Source organism: Toxorhynchites rutilus, chromosome 2 (genome assembly GCF_029784135.1).
Source record: "Toxorhynchites rutilus septentrionalis strain SRP chromosome 2, ASM2978413v1, whole genome shotgun sequence".
NCBI lineage: Eukaryota > Metazoa > Arthropoda > Insecta > Diptera > Culicidae > Toxorhynchites > Toxorhynchites rutilus.
This window is the reverse complement of record NC_073745.1, coordinates 138,121,753-138,136,740: the sequence shown is the minus strand read 5'-3', so window position 1 is coordinate 138,136,740 and position 14,988 is coordinate 138,121,753. Positions and strand designations below refer to the sequence as shown.

Below are 14,988 nucleotides of genomic sequence, written 5' to 3'. Positions count from 1 at the left end.
CCCCTATAAATAGATGCGTGTGTCATTTCCGACATTTCCAATGTCAATTGGGAGTAGATTCACTGCAAAAAATCGCAGGTCGGTTCAGGACCACGAGGGGTTCGGTTCAAGACCACCATTTTTGAAGGTGTCGAAAAAAGAGACTTCCGATTTGGGTTCTGTTCTCTTTTTTGCACTCATGAACCACACCGACTAGTATAAAACATAGTTGAAGAGTCAGTCACCTAAAAACCGAATGTTTTATGTGATTAATACACGTTGCAATTTATGGGAACAGGTTAGGGCTACCTTCCCCTATATTTTATTGTCAAAATATTTTATTTTTGAAAATTGAGACTGTTATATATAACTATTTCAAATCTTCTTGCCCAATTTGAAAGTATAAAGTTAATATTTTATTGAAAATTCAGCATAATCATTCTTTTTTTGCATTTCAGTTAAATTTTATTTCATCTGCAAATTCTCTACCGAGGTATAACGCAAAAAAGACGACACACTGTGGTTCACATCCTACAATGAGAGAAATAATTAGTATATATTACAAATTGTTTTGTAAATAATACCGATTCGTTAGTCATTTTCGACCGCACTAATAAACTAATAATTCGTATATTTTACGCGAGTAAATTGGTAAATACAAGTGTTAAAACATGTACCCAAAATCGCCCCAACCTCGATCCTGCTTTCGGGATTTCGGGCCTACGCACAACTTATGGAAATCGGGTTGCATTCGTATTATTATTGTATTTTCAGTTTTTGAAATAATTACGATGAAAAAGGTTATGTTTTGTTAATTTATTTCCATCAAATACATCTTCAACATACAAATGTAATTGTTTCGGAATTGGGCACTTGTTTGGGCTCTGGTTTATGTTGGATTTTCCTGCTGGATGATTGGCAATTTTGTAATTGATATCTGCGCTGGTATTTTTTTGCCGATGCTGTCTGGTGTTTTCTTAGAACAAGAATTGTTCGTAAATTTCGCTGATATAATATTTGTACAATTAACGGAATGCACCCGTGGCCGAGTGGTTAGCGTCTCACATTATCATGCCGGGTGTTCGGGTTTCAGTTCCCGTTCTGGCCGGGGGATTTTTCGTCAGAGAAATTTCCTTCGACTTGCACTGTGTTCACGCGTATTCTAGAGCTTGCCCCTCGGAATACATTCAAGGCGTGTTATTTGGCTTAAGAAATCTCAACTAAGTATTAATAAATGACGCTAGTTAATGCATACGTTGAGACGGCAAAAGTTCCACAGGGAACGTTAACGCCATTCAAGAAGAAGAAGAAGCAATTAACGGAATGGACCGGTTGAAAACTTTCTGAAGAAGTTTACATAACCGGCTCCCGGAAACTCTTTAGTTAACCTAGAGAGAAAAAAAAGGCAGATTTGATTTCGTTTCGTTCCTTTGAGGGCTGTATTATGTGTAGCCCTGCATTTCTTCCAGCAAAAATAGCTTAAAAGAAATATATAAGTATAATTATAATTAAAATAAAACAGACTGCTCACCTTCGAATTGCATCGTTTCCACATGAGAAATGGCGAATGCACACACATAGTTGCTAAGCATGAAAATGCTCGAGGTTACTCATGCTATGAAGTAAAATGTACGAATTGTTGGTAGGGATGTACATTGCATTTGACATTAGTTTTACAAGGATTTGGTAATATGTACAAAAAATGTGTACATTTTACCAATGTTTCGGTTACTAAAGATTTGGTAGCTGCGTTTACTAATGGTTTTCTTCAGTGTATCTACATTGAAAAATACCACAAGGGTTTGAGGTTTGTTTTGACAAGTTTGAATCAGTGCTTCAAAAGTGGGTGAAAATCTTCCTGGCCAGGGTAAAATTTTAATTAAAATCATATTCTATTCCACATCCCGGCAATGGAAGCGAACGAAAACGACGCTGCATGTATGGAAGTTGAAGAGCAGCTTGCGGTTGAAACGGAAAACGTTGCGTTTGATGTGCAAATGGTGGAAAGTGAGACACCTTCATCCGCATCAATAACAGTGCATCATCAACAACAAAATGACGAGGTTTCTCCCCAACCAATCGAGACCCGAATTGAAAATAACGTACAAGCAGTTGAACCCATGGAGAAAATACCTTTATTGGCGACTCCGCCTGGTGTGATAAAACCGAATGGACCGACAACAAATGTGGTGAATAGTGTTGCTCCAGTTGGTGCCAAACAAAATAATTTGCCCGTAACTAACCTTGGTGCAGTTCTCACTCCGTTGTCAACCACTGGTCCAGCCCAAACACAAGAACTGTGGGTCGAAACGAAAACTGCGGAAGGAAAATCTTATTTTTACCATGCGATTACCCGTGAGACAACTTGGACACGACCGGATGGGCCAAATGTTAAGGTGATGACCCAGGCGGATGTTGAAGCGGTAAACAAACAGACAACAGTTACCCAACAGAAACCTATTTTGGACCAAAAACCAGATCAAATACCTTCTTTACTTGCAACCCCGGTGGTTTCTCAAGTTGTACCAACGACAGCTCCCGCTCTTACACAATCGGTTCCACGATTTTCTGGGCCTCCACCGGCATTCATGGGAGGAATGCCGCCTTTCGGTATGCCACCCCCTTCGTTTCCTAATTTTCCTCCTTGGAATCCCACTGCAAGTGGTGCCACCGGTCAGTGGCCTGCTATCGCTTCACCTCTGATAGATCCTGCCAAAGCAATTGCTGAGATTAAAATAAATGAAATTGATCCGAGTATTGCCGCTAAAGCTGTTGAATGGACCGAACATAAAGCACCTGATGGGAGACCGTACTATTATAACGCATCGAAGGGCGAGAGTGTATGGGACAAACCACAAGCCATCAAAGATATGGAAAGTGAGTCGAAAGTTTGTTGACTGAGATGTTGACCAAACATTTTGTGTTAATGTTTTTTTACTCAAACATTTTTAATTTTTTTCCAGTGGCTAAACTGGCCGTCTATAATGTTCGACAGAAACCGAAGCCGATACCACCATTCATTGCCCCACCGATACCACCTCAAATGCCTATAATACCACCGCTGCAAACAAGTCTACCGCCGGGCAGTGGAATTCCTGGTCAACTCGCTTCGGCAAGTGTGAAAATCCAACAGTTCCCTCCACAGCTCGCCCAGGTTGCAACCAGTGCGGCACCGATTCGACTGCAACAAATTAGCGGGGCACCGGGTTTGGTATTCGACCAGATAAGTTTCATAGCCAATAGCAAAAACGAGAAGCAAGACGAAGATAAAAAGAAGAAAGCCGAGGCAGAGAAGAAAAAGAAGGACGAAGAAGAAAAAGCCAAAGCGGCCAAACCTCAGGACAAAACACGACCAATTTCAAGCACACCAATCAGCGGAACACCCTGGTGTGTGGTTTGGACAGGAGATGGGCGCGTTTTCTTTTACAATCCTTCGACGAGGACCTCAGTGTGGGAGCGTCCAGAGGACTTGAAGGAACGTTCTGACGTGGACAAAGCAATCTCTGTTCCACCCCAGCAGCTGTTGGGTAATGTACCGAAGGAAACAGAAAGTTTAGCTCAAAGTTCGAAAGCTTCCTCAATACTGGAAACGATAGAAAAACGTTCAGAGACAGAGTCGAGCGCCGAAGAGGGGGAGGATGTGCCCAGCAAAAAGTTCAAAACAGATGTGGAGGCTGTCATCAGAACCTCACAATCTTCAGCTGCTGGTAGCTCTAAAAGTGGAAACGATCCGGAGAAAGAAGCACAGGCTATGGAAGCCGAAGCACGAGCCTCTAGGGAACGCGCTTTGGTTCCGTTGGATGTGAGAATGAAATCCTTCAAGGAAATGCTGCGGGAGAAAGATGTGTCCGCTTTCAGTACATGGGAAAAAGAACTGCACAAAATTGTATTCGACCCGCGGTATCTGTTGCTTACCTCGAAAGAGCGCAAACAGGTGTTCGAAAAATACGTTAAGGATCGTGCTGAGGAGGAGCGCAAAGAGAAGAAAAACAAGATGAAGCAGAAACGAGAAGAATTTCGTTCCCTGCTGGAATCAGCCAACTTGCATGCGAAGTAAGTATTTTGTAGCGCTGGTTGAGAAGGTAAAACTACTTAGGAATGCCTCTATGCTTTTCTAGGTCATCATTTAGCGAATTTGCCCAGAAGTATGGAAAAGACGATCGATTCAAAGTTATCGAGAAAATACGTGAACGCGAAAGTTTGTTCAATGAGTTTATAGTTGAGGTGCGTAAACGAGAGAAGGAGGATAAGCAGAACAAGAAGGAACAGGTTAGTGAAATGGTTGGGCATTGTTTCCCAGGATATTTGAATATTTTTAATTGCTAGGCATAACATGTAATATTACCTTTTTTTTTATTTCGGCGTCGCCATCTCTACTTCATTTTAAACTTTACCGACTTGTAGAGTAATAGCGATATAGGCTGCAAATGGTTGTATAAATTTGAGTGCTTTTAAGTAGGAAAAACATTTCGATTATTTTATTACTTTCTGTGAGAAGCATTGGAATCGCATTTTAGTGCATTTAATTTAAATGAATTTGAATTTATCAACTGAAGAACAAAACAAATATGACATGATCTATGATATGCACGCTCCACGAATAATTGATATTTTTGTTTTTAGCCCAATCGACTTACCACCGGTGTGCCTGATATTGTAGGTTCAGGCTTCCTTGTACACTTCCATTTGTTCTGCAATGGTATTACGTTTTGTAGACAAACTTACCGTTTTTATTAATGACTTCTGCTTGGGTGGCACTAACGTTTGCAGTGGAACTTTAGCCTTCTCATCGTAGGTATTAGTAGTTCAGATTTCTATACCGGATTACACGCCTTGAATGTATTCTGAAGTGGCAAGCTCTAGAATACGCGTGATCACAGTGCAAGTTGGAGGAAAATTTTTTTGATGAAAAATCCCCCGGCCAGAACGGGAATCGAACGTGAATCCCCGGCATGTTATTGCGTGACGCTAACCACTCGGCCACGGGAGCATTAATGACTAGCTGACCCGGCGAACTTCATCCCATCCAAAATTTATTTTTTGATAAGAATTCTTTCGAATATTCACGTTTTATTAATAAATGAACGCGCCATGTGCTCAGAACTCCTCATCGATTGATCTCCTTGGTGTTCTTGGTCTTTTATAAATTTCTTTTACCATAAATTCCCTAGTACTTCTACCAAAACTCGTCATTGTAATATAAATTTACTAGTTGACCCTGCAAACTTTGTCTCGTCCAAAACGGTTTTTTATAAATACATTCAGACATTTACGTTTTCTTACTAAGCGAAAGTCCATGGGTTCAATCGCAGAACTGTAACATGTTTCTCCCTTACATGGAATACATGTTTGATACGGAAAATATAATAAAATGATGACATCTGATATCGGACGATTCCTTCCTCGAGTTTTACCCTTACCTCTTTGCTTGATTAGTTCTCGAGTTACGCAGAAATTTGTGTTTCATTTGTATGGCAGCTTCATTTGTATAGGACATCCGAGTAGGCTTGTGATCGTGTCGTTGGTGCAATATTTAGGAAAACTCCTTGTACGTATTGCATCCGCCATGCAAGGCGATAAAAGTTTCAGATCCACGCAAGAATCATGTTTGTGATAACAATATCGAACAATCATCCATATTCCGAATACGATTCGATTGACATCATCTTTTGCATTTTTCAATCCGTTCGCCTCAAATTCAATCGTTCTGTGTAAATGTGGCTACCTTGCCTTGTCGCAAAACGAACGTCAAAATAATTCATCCATATTTGTGGAGAAATTTACTCTCTGGCAGACCCGGAAACAAATTCAAACTATTGAAGTTTGAATGAAAATGATTACTCGATGTCGTTTAACACTTTAATCGCCCACAGCGATTCGGTCGAGTTTCTTGCGGGGCCCAAGTTCAACTTTCGGTGCGCTAGAGAAATAAGAGGACAACGATAATAATGAATTCGGATTCGATTCAGGACTACTTTTCTGTTGAATCCGAATAAAATCAACCGGTTGCTGATTAGAAAATTTTTAGAAACATTTTTTCAGCCAATTGTACAGTGTTGCCAATGATAATGAAAAATGTAGTTCAGCCGAACGTACTTGCTTTATATACTATATTCGATGACGATGAATAACTACAATTTTATTGGAGAATATGGAATATTCTGTTCAATCGATTGCGAATATTCTGTGAATATATCATACCAAGAACATATGTCACTTTTGTGGGAAAATAATCGTCATAAACTATATCTCATTGGTAACTCCGATTTTTCACGTGATTTGTTTTCATTGTTCTTTGCGCTTGGTAGATAAAAAGCTAAAAGAAGAGGCAAGTTGCAAGTTTTTTTTCTGATAATGAGAATAATAATTGCGCTACTCGGATAGTCCCCTGTTTATTCCAAAAAGCTTTTCCTAAGACGCCATGTATTTTTTTACGCTCCGATTCGGGTGTTGAGGAACTATACGCAAGTGAAGACCTGGACGATATGTTAGAAGAACTTACTATAGACGACATAAAGATATAAAAGATTTTAATATTAAGTATAATTTTTGAGAATGATCTTTTAACAGTACATTTAAAATGTAACGGTTTATTGATTTTCAAATAACGTTGTCAAACATCATACTTTAGTCAGCCATCTGGTTTTTGTGTTACAATTTGTTGAATGAAAGATCAATCATTTTTATTACGCCCTTTTAAAAAATCAGTCGTAATTTAAATTGGTCATATAATAATAAAAATTGTAATTTTTAGTAGTTTCCACCAATTGTACCAAGTTTCAAAGCAAATCGTAGACGGTCGGGTCAGCAGCCGACTGATTTGGGGTGGAATCGCTCTGTACGGGAGTTGTATAAATAAATGTAGTTGGCCATTTTAAACTTGGATTTCTCATGATCTAATGTCACTAGTCAGGTCTTTTCATTTGGATATCAAATGGGGTCATTTGGATATATTGATGGGGTTTTGAAATAAAAACATATATCGCCATTTTGGATTGGCATTTTCACAAATTAGTATTTTCTACTAGTCAAACTCTTTTCGTCTGATACCCATATAGATGAATTGAAAAAAATGTCGCCATTTGTTGAATTTGTATTTTCATATATAACTGTGTTCTACTAATCAAGCCTTTTCATTTGATACCGATATTGATGGGGTTTTGATAAAATATGTAGTCCGCCATTTTGTAGCAGCCGCCATTTTGGATTTTCAAGATCATGGAATACGTAGTTTTATAACGACAGCAGAGATGAAGGCGTGTTCCAAATTTCAGTTCAATCGGTCAACAGGAAGGGGGTTAAATTTTTAAAATCCTATTCAAATTCAACGAGGAAAGTGTCACCCAAATCTGGGTGACGGGGCGATCAAAGTGTTAAATACATAGAAGACACAGCCCTGACCCAAACTAAACTTTTTCTATAAATTTACTTGCATTTCCACCAAAACTCAATCTATATTATAAAGTCATCACCAAACACAATTTTTGTTCAAAATTTTCCCTCACTTGCAGAGAATGTATAACCATTTCTCATAGAACACATTTGATATGTAAAGCTAAAAGTAAAGCTGTAAAGTGTTTATTCCACCAGAAAGTCCATTACCATTTTTGGTATAAATAATAGAATATTAATCCGGCTATTAATTTTACAGGTTTTCCTTCTTAGGATACCTAAAGATAATCATTGTAGCGTGTGATTAACGGGTTTTCGTTGATTAGTGCGGTCGATAGTCCGTGTTTACATAATCACATCACTAACCTCTTCCCACTAACAACTATCCCTTCCATGATATTCGCTAGGGAACCAGGCTATAGAGGCGACCCTTTTGGCCTTCGTGTGGCGAATATCATACTAACATTCCTACCCTTTCCTTGGTGACTGTAAGGACGTGGCTGGCGTCGTTATTGATTATTTAAAGCTCGGATCACCGAAAATTGCACAACGAGAATGATTTGCTAGTCCCAAGCGTCATTCTGTGTGTTCTTTGTGCAATTTGGCTCAGCTCGAGCTCACATCAGCGTGCCGTTATCAACTTCTACTCGTGGCTGGCTCCTTTATAGTTTCTTGCTCGGGTACAAGAGATCCGCAGCTAATTTATCCTAATTTCACGAATTATAGAGTCTTCAATTTTTCTAGTTCATTTAGGAGCGGAAGAAAAAGTCTTGCTTTGAAAGGTCAATATGAAAGAAAGTCTCGGAAAATGTGAACATAAGGAAATTGGAAACTTTATCTGACACATTCAAAAAGGTAATTTGAAAATTTTCGAGAAAAACTATTAACTGTTCGCTGGCAGCAGACTTGAGAATCTCCGTAGGTTTGTTTTATTGACAATTCTTTTGCCAGTAGCCTTGAAAAAGACTCTTAGTTGGAAAAGTCGTCTTGAGAAAGGTTTATATATTTTGTACCTTTCCAACTTCATCTTGTAAGCAATATTGAGCATTTATGCACTATATGTAAAGATTATGGCGACTTACGGAATCAAGTTTAATCGAGATATGCTCATTTCTCTGCTCGTCAGCTTTTCACCCTCCTCGTCGCTGCTTGCAGATGATCTTTCGCTGACTTCCCGTTGAATGATACTCCTGGTCCAACAGCCTCGAACCTCCGACCCATAACAATTTTGTTTCGTTCCATTCAACAAATGAATATTCACAAATCAATAATTTCATTTATGTGAAACTATTTTGCTACCCTATGTCGCTATGAAACTCTTCAGGCTACGATGATAAATTTTATAAATTTGTAATAGGTATCATATATAATACTATCCTATCGTTGACCATCTGTTTTATGCCAACTTTTGTTATCCAACATTATGTAACTCCAGCAGGTAATCGTACAACAGCTTCCACTGTCTGTTTCAATCGCCATACAACGCAGAAGTTCGGCCATTCGGTGCTGTTGGGAGGCTTACGATGATCAAAAGCCAATGGTGATGACCGTCTGTGTGCGATTGTCTCGCCAGTTCTTAGAGAAGCATCCTTCGCGTGGAATGAACCCCGAGCGTGCCGCAGTTAGGAAGATATTCAATGGTACTATTCGCAAAAATGTCATGTATTAATGAGACAGAGCCCCAATAGAAGAGAGAGATTGATCATGGACATTCGCACCGTTCACACAGTATCTGAATTGTTTCGCAATACCTCCTTTCCATTGTACACGATAATATGATGGATGACCAATGCGATAGTATGGTGTTCATCTTTCCCTCAAATCGACCTTCCTGCTGTAACGTTAGATGAGACTATTCGGGATTTTGCGTCAGCTCGTCTATGATATTGGCAGTCCCCTCTTTGAATCCGTCCAAACTTGGCAGATGTGGAGACACTAGCTAATCAACCATCTTTGCATATTCAATTTTTCAATATTTTATGAATCGATATTACTCAAAAGTTGCGTCTTAGAAGTGTCTTAAAAATATGTCTTATGAGTGATTCATTGAATGTTTTTAATTGAATTTAAACAAAAAAAAATTAAAAAATCGCAATTGAATTTCTACATTGAGAAAATGCATTCAAACAAGCTGTAATTTCAGAAACGATTTGTACGGTGCTATTATATTTATGCATGTTATGTAGGCCTTGCGATTGATCTTTTCATCAAGATGTTGCTTTGCTTAGTTTTTAGGGGAACTTTTATTGTGTCTTATAACTATATTTTTCTATTATTTAGGGCGGTATGGTACTTAAATTCTTGTGGCCGCACATCGAATTGCAAATATCCGCACATCATTTCGAATCATTCATCCGTTGTGTATCCTTTTGATCTATGAAAATGGATGCTGTCTGTTCGGTAGACAATGTTAAGATTCAGTAGGTTTTCGTAGCCAAAATGGTTGTGCATCCACTTACTGCTAAGAGAACGATCGTGCTTTAAAATTTCTGGGCCCTAAATTGACCATCTTCGGCTACACATCAATCATCAGTGATGGAGAACTGATCTCTCTTCATTCACACACGCTGTGCTGTTCGTAACAAGAAACATAAGGCTATTTGTGCTATTAATAATACAGCCAGGGTTGCCACATATACAGAATATTCTGTATTTTCCAGATTTTTAGTCAAATTTCAGATACAGAATCTGTATATACCGAATTACAGATTTTCTGCAAAGATACAGAATTTAAAGATTCTTTTTAAAGTCAACTTTCAATATTAAATTAATTACAGTACATTTTCTCTGTCTACCTGCTTACTAACAAACTGTGTTTTTTTTTTTCGTTGAGTCATGAAGATACCTTGATTTATAAAAATGTTGAGTCATATGAAATGTCACCTCACCTCTCCATTCCGACTTAGGTCGTTTGTGGGACACTTTTTGATAATTCCAGATTCATCAGCGTTTCTCGCTTTACAATGCCAACAAAACAAAGTTCAGAAATTGGTTGGCTCCCACAATGATGAACTCTATTTTGAAAGCGAAGGGGTATCGACTCAAGGAGGAGCGTCAAGGATGAAATTTATGGAAAAATTGAAGACAAAGTTCCACAGAACCATGTATAAACATCATACAATTTCAATTTTTTTTTTATCAACAATAAAGAAAATCTTTTTATGGTTTATCTTGTTGTGTTGATATAACTTTAACAAACCATAAATTGAATAAAAAAATCTAAATGAAAATAAACCTTTGTTTTAATTTTTTCCGCTAATTTTTTCATACAGACATGCAGATTTTTTCAGAAAATTTCACAGAATTAAATGTGATAACCTTGAACACAGCCTCATAGCCATATAAACTGACCCACTGAACCATCCGAACAGTGGAACAAAAGGCATGTATTTCAAAGTAGGACTTCAATTATAATGTTTTCATACTATGTATGAAAATTCAAACAATTTTCCAGAAGTTACCTTTAGAACACTTACTTGTTTCCATCTATAAGTTATATTGATTTATAGGAAAAGCGCAAAAAAAACTTTTACTCTTTCCAGAACATAGTTTCAATTATTTCTGAGAGGGTGCTACCAACTCTATGACGAATTGACGCAACATCCATCATATCAGCGTAATTCTTACATATCTCACACCGTCTCTGTGTGAAATTTTCTTCCAATGCTCCCGCGAATTCCATGTACCTCAACAAAATAAAGGAAACGGTTTCCCGTGGCACAATTCAGAACTGTGTGAACTCTCGGGCAAACATTCAATACGTGATTTGCTTTCATATAACTGTCTACCAGCAGTATTTTATATTTCCGAACATAGATCTAAGCGTTGATTTTTTTTATTGAAAGTAACCCCAATTCTTTCCAGGATATTATCCCAATTTTACACTTTCAGCATAATCTCATTTGTCTTTCGTAAGTTTCAGGTCAAATGTTTGAATGTTTGCTTCGAGCAATACATTCAAACATGCGAAATGTTTTTTTTAGATTCATAAGTTTTACGATAATTCTAACGATGTATGGATGCTTTGTAGTTGCGAGGATGCTAATTCCGAATTTTGCTCATTTTCCTTTCTCCTTCCCTTAAACCTCTGAATTTTCATCGTTCATATACAGATCCGTAAGAACTTCATGGCCATGCTTCGAGAACACAGTGAAATAACTCGCCATTCTCGATTCCACGACGTCCGCAAGCGATTAGAGTCGGATAGTCGGTATCGGGCCATCGCCGATCCCGCTCTGCGTGAGGATTTGTTCGAGGAACACGTGAAGATCCTGAAGGACGAGAAAAAACGAGCCAAGGAAAAGGACCGAAAACGTCGCGACAGACGTTCGAGCGACCGGCGTGGATCGTCTCGGGATCGGAGTGAATCAAGGGATCGTGAACAGGTTCAATTCGCTGTAACGCTGTAAACTAAAATCAATCAATACTAATTGTAATGGTAACTATTGCAGCAAGAGGACGGTGAACACCCACATACTTCGGACGATGAAGCAGAGCGGCAGCAGAAGGAGCGCGAGAGAAGACTCCGCGCTGAGGCAAGTATTAAAGAGCGTGAGAAAGAAGTCCAGCGTACGTTGGCAACCCATCTTAGGGATAGAGATAAGGAACGTCAGCACCATCAGCGGGATGAAGCGATTCGTCACTTCAATGCACTGCTGGCGGATCTTGTAAGGAATGCTGATCTCACCTGGAAGGAAGTAAAGAAGCAGTTGAAGAAGGATCACAGATGGGAGCTGGTTGAGCAACTTGAGCGAGACGATCGCGAAAGGTAACTAAGTCTTGGTAATACCGTTAATATCGAAGGAGTAAATCAATTCCATCTTTCTCAGACTGTTCAATGACCATATCAATAATCTTGTTAAGAAGAAGCGTGACAAGTTCCGCGAAATGTTGGATGAAATCTCCACACTGGAATTAACGAGTCAGTGGAAGGAAATCAAAAAGATTATTCGTGAAGACCCACGGTATCTCAAATACAATAGTAGTGAAAGGGTAAATCTGATTTTACATTGAACCATAATTTATGCTTACAAAACATCAATTCCAGTGCGAACGCGAATTTCGTGAGTATATAAAAGACAAGACTATGAACGCAAAGCTTTCGTTTCGCGAGCTGTTGCAGGAGTGCAAATTTATTACCCACAAAGGCTGGGAATCATATCGGGAGAACACGAACCATCTGCGTGAGATCGAAGACATCCTGCGCAACGACAAACGCTATCTCGTGTTGAATCATCTGCATACCGAGAGGACTCAAATGATACTAGGTTATCTCGAGGATCTGCACAAGCGCGGACCACCGCCACCTCCAACAGCAAGTGAGTCGTCTCGGAGGAAGTAAGTGAGTTAGACAAATCGACTTTTTTTTTAAATTCAATAATCATCGGAACAAATGATACTTAGGTAGTAACGTAATAATCGTATAACATTGAACTTGGCTAAATTTAAGCATCTATCACTATATTAGTATTATTGGTAACGATTTATAAATCCGTACCAGTCACGTGAGAAGGTATTGGGTTTATAGGTAACCGTGTGACCGGAATTGAAATTGACAGCGAGGAATAAAATTTATTAGTGGGAATTAACACGAGCCAGTACCAATGAATATTGGTGTATGTTACATTTGTCTGGTTTTTAATTGATGACAGTCTTTCTTGGCGCTTGTAATTTTTAGATGGCGTTTGGACTCTACAACGTCTACAACGTGAGTTACCTTTTAGAACTTTTGGCCTGAAAGCTGCCCAAAATCTATCTCTGTGTACGTTCCGAGCGATGACCTTCCAACAGATGTATTCTACTGACACGAGCTTGGGCGGAGCCCTGGGATCGTCCTTAAATGAAATCACTACCCATACACCGCCAACGTGTTTCCTGTAATGTGCCGGATAGTGAAATATTACGCACAGAAAATAAATTTCTCTTTTAATCATCAATCGGATTTTTTCGTAGCGTTTCGTATGACTCCGGCGAAGGTAGGGCAAATTTTACGAGTAATTGGTCTTTACATTGAGCTTTCAAATCGTGGAGGCGCACTCAAGCCACGCCAACAATTGAGATCAACCCGACATTGGCTCGGCCGCGGAAGCCAATGCAATGATACCGGGTTATGTCAGGGAATTCACATATCAACAGTGGAAAAAAACCATAATATCTTTTGGCTTTGACAGATAAATGTGGCGCTACTAATAAAACAATGACGCGTTACTATCAAAACAAGTACTAATATTATTATTCCGATGCTAGAGACGAATGAACTCTCAGAGTTTAAAGTCTCTCTAATTCAATACCTTCCTTCCTTCCTATTATTCCGATGTAAGATTATTGTGCAACGCAAAATACTAGAACTTGTAGCTTCTAGACTTGTAACTTATAACTAATATTATGAGGCTGATTATGCAACTTGGCTCAGGTCTCACATTTGCCCTAATGAACATAATCCTTTCAACCATTTTACAACAGGACTTTGAAAATGTGACAGAATAGAGAATTTTAAGGAACGCACGAGACAGATGGAAGTCGAACATGAACTGCAACGATTGAACACAAGGTACATACTTGTTATGGGTTCATTATAACTGTAATGGTTCGTACAGGTGGGAGACATAAAAAGTTGTGTGAGCGTAAAACACGACGGTGAATGTCTAAAATTTATCAGTCGAAGGAGTTCAGGAAGTCGATATTTGGTGAAATAAGGTCGGAAGTAAATAATGCCTTAGTTCCTTCTCTTCTTGAAGCTAATAATTCCAACTCAACCATACTACACAGGCATATTCGAGGATAGAGCGGACTAATGTACAAGAGTCTTTATGCAATGTACATCTTCGAAATATTTTGTTGTCCGAAAAATAAAACCAAGAGTTTTAGATGCCTTAGAGGTGATGTACGAGATGTGATCTCCAAAGGTTAACTTGGAATCTAACATAATCCCAAAGATCTTTGATAACATCAACATGGTTTAGAGTTTCACCGTGAATCTTATATTCAAAAATGATAGAAAATCTCTTCTTTGTAAACGACATAGCAGAACACTTCGAAGGATTCAAAACCATTCTATTGACTGTGCACCATTCCACGAAGATATTCAACTGCTGTTGTAGAAGTTCGGCATCTTCAGTAGTGTTTACAGGCAGCTGAAAGTCGTCTACATAGGAGAGTTTGAAACATGTCGCACTTAAATTAACGTCATTGAGATAAAGTAGCCAACTAAGAAAGGGGACGTGGAACCCGAGCCGTTCAAGCCGCTGAAAGGTAGACTGCTTCTTGGCGTTCCATGAGATCGCTCTTCCCTGCATCAAGAAAACGTAACCGGTCGTGGATTTCCGGTCATTCGCATCTCCTCTCTAATCGCCATCGCTGTAACCACCTATTTCCGCTGGACCACTTGCCAAGTACTCTGACGACGGCCAAGGTTGGCACTGTATATGCTCACAATATTGACGGCGAAAGCAATATCCGGTCTAGTAACTTGAGTTGGGAAAGATAAACACCCGATTGCTTCTTTGAATGGAACTGACTTCGTTTCTTGCGTTTCAAATTCCGTCTTCGGCTTGTCCAACTTGATGCTAGGATCTGTTGGTGTTGCAACTGGGTGGGCCTCGGCCATACCGAAACGAT

General features: G+C 39.1%; 1 protein-coding gene across 1 annotated transcript; it reads left to right on the top strand.

Moving 5' to 3' along the window:
- The first annotated feature begins 1,786 nt into the window (after window positions 1-1,786).
- LOC129767548 (transcription elongation regulator 1) lies at window positions 1,787-12,994 on the top strand. Its single transcript, XM_055768559.1, has 7 exons — window positions 1,787-2,856; window positions 2,943-4,032; window positions 4,098-4,248; window positions 11,484-11,756; window positions 11,823-12,139; window positions 12,201-12,363; window positions 12,419-12,994. Exons 1-7 carry the CDS (start codon window positions 1,890-1,892, stop codon window positions 12,710-12,712), a joined length of 3,255 nt encoding a protein of 1,084 aa, XP_055624534.1. The 5' UTR covers window positions 1,787-1,889; the 3' UTR covers window positions 12,713-12,994.
- Window positions 12,995-14,988: the final 1,994 nt, after the last annotated feature.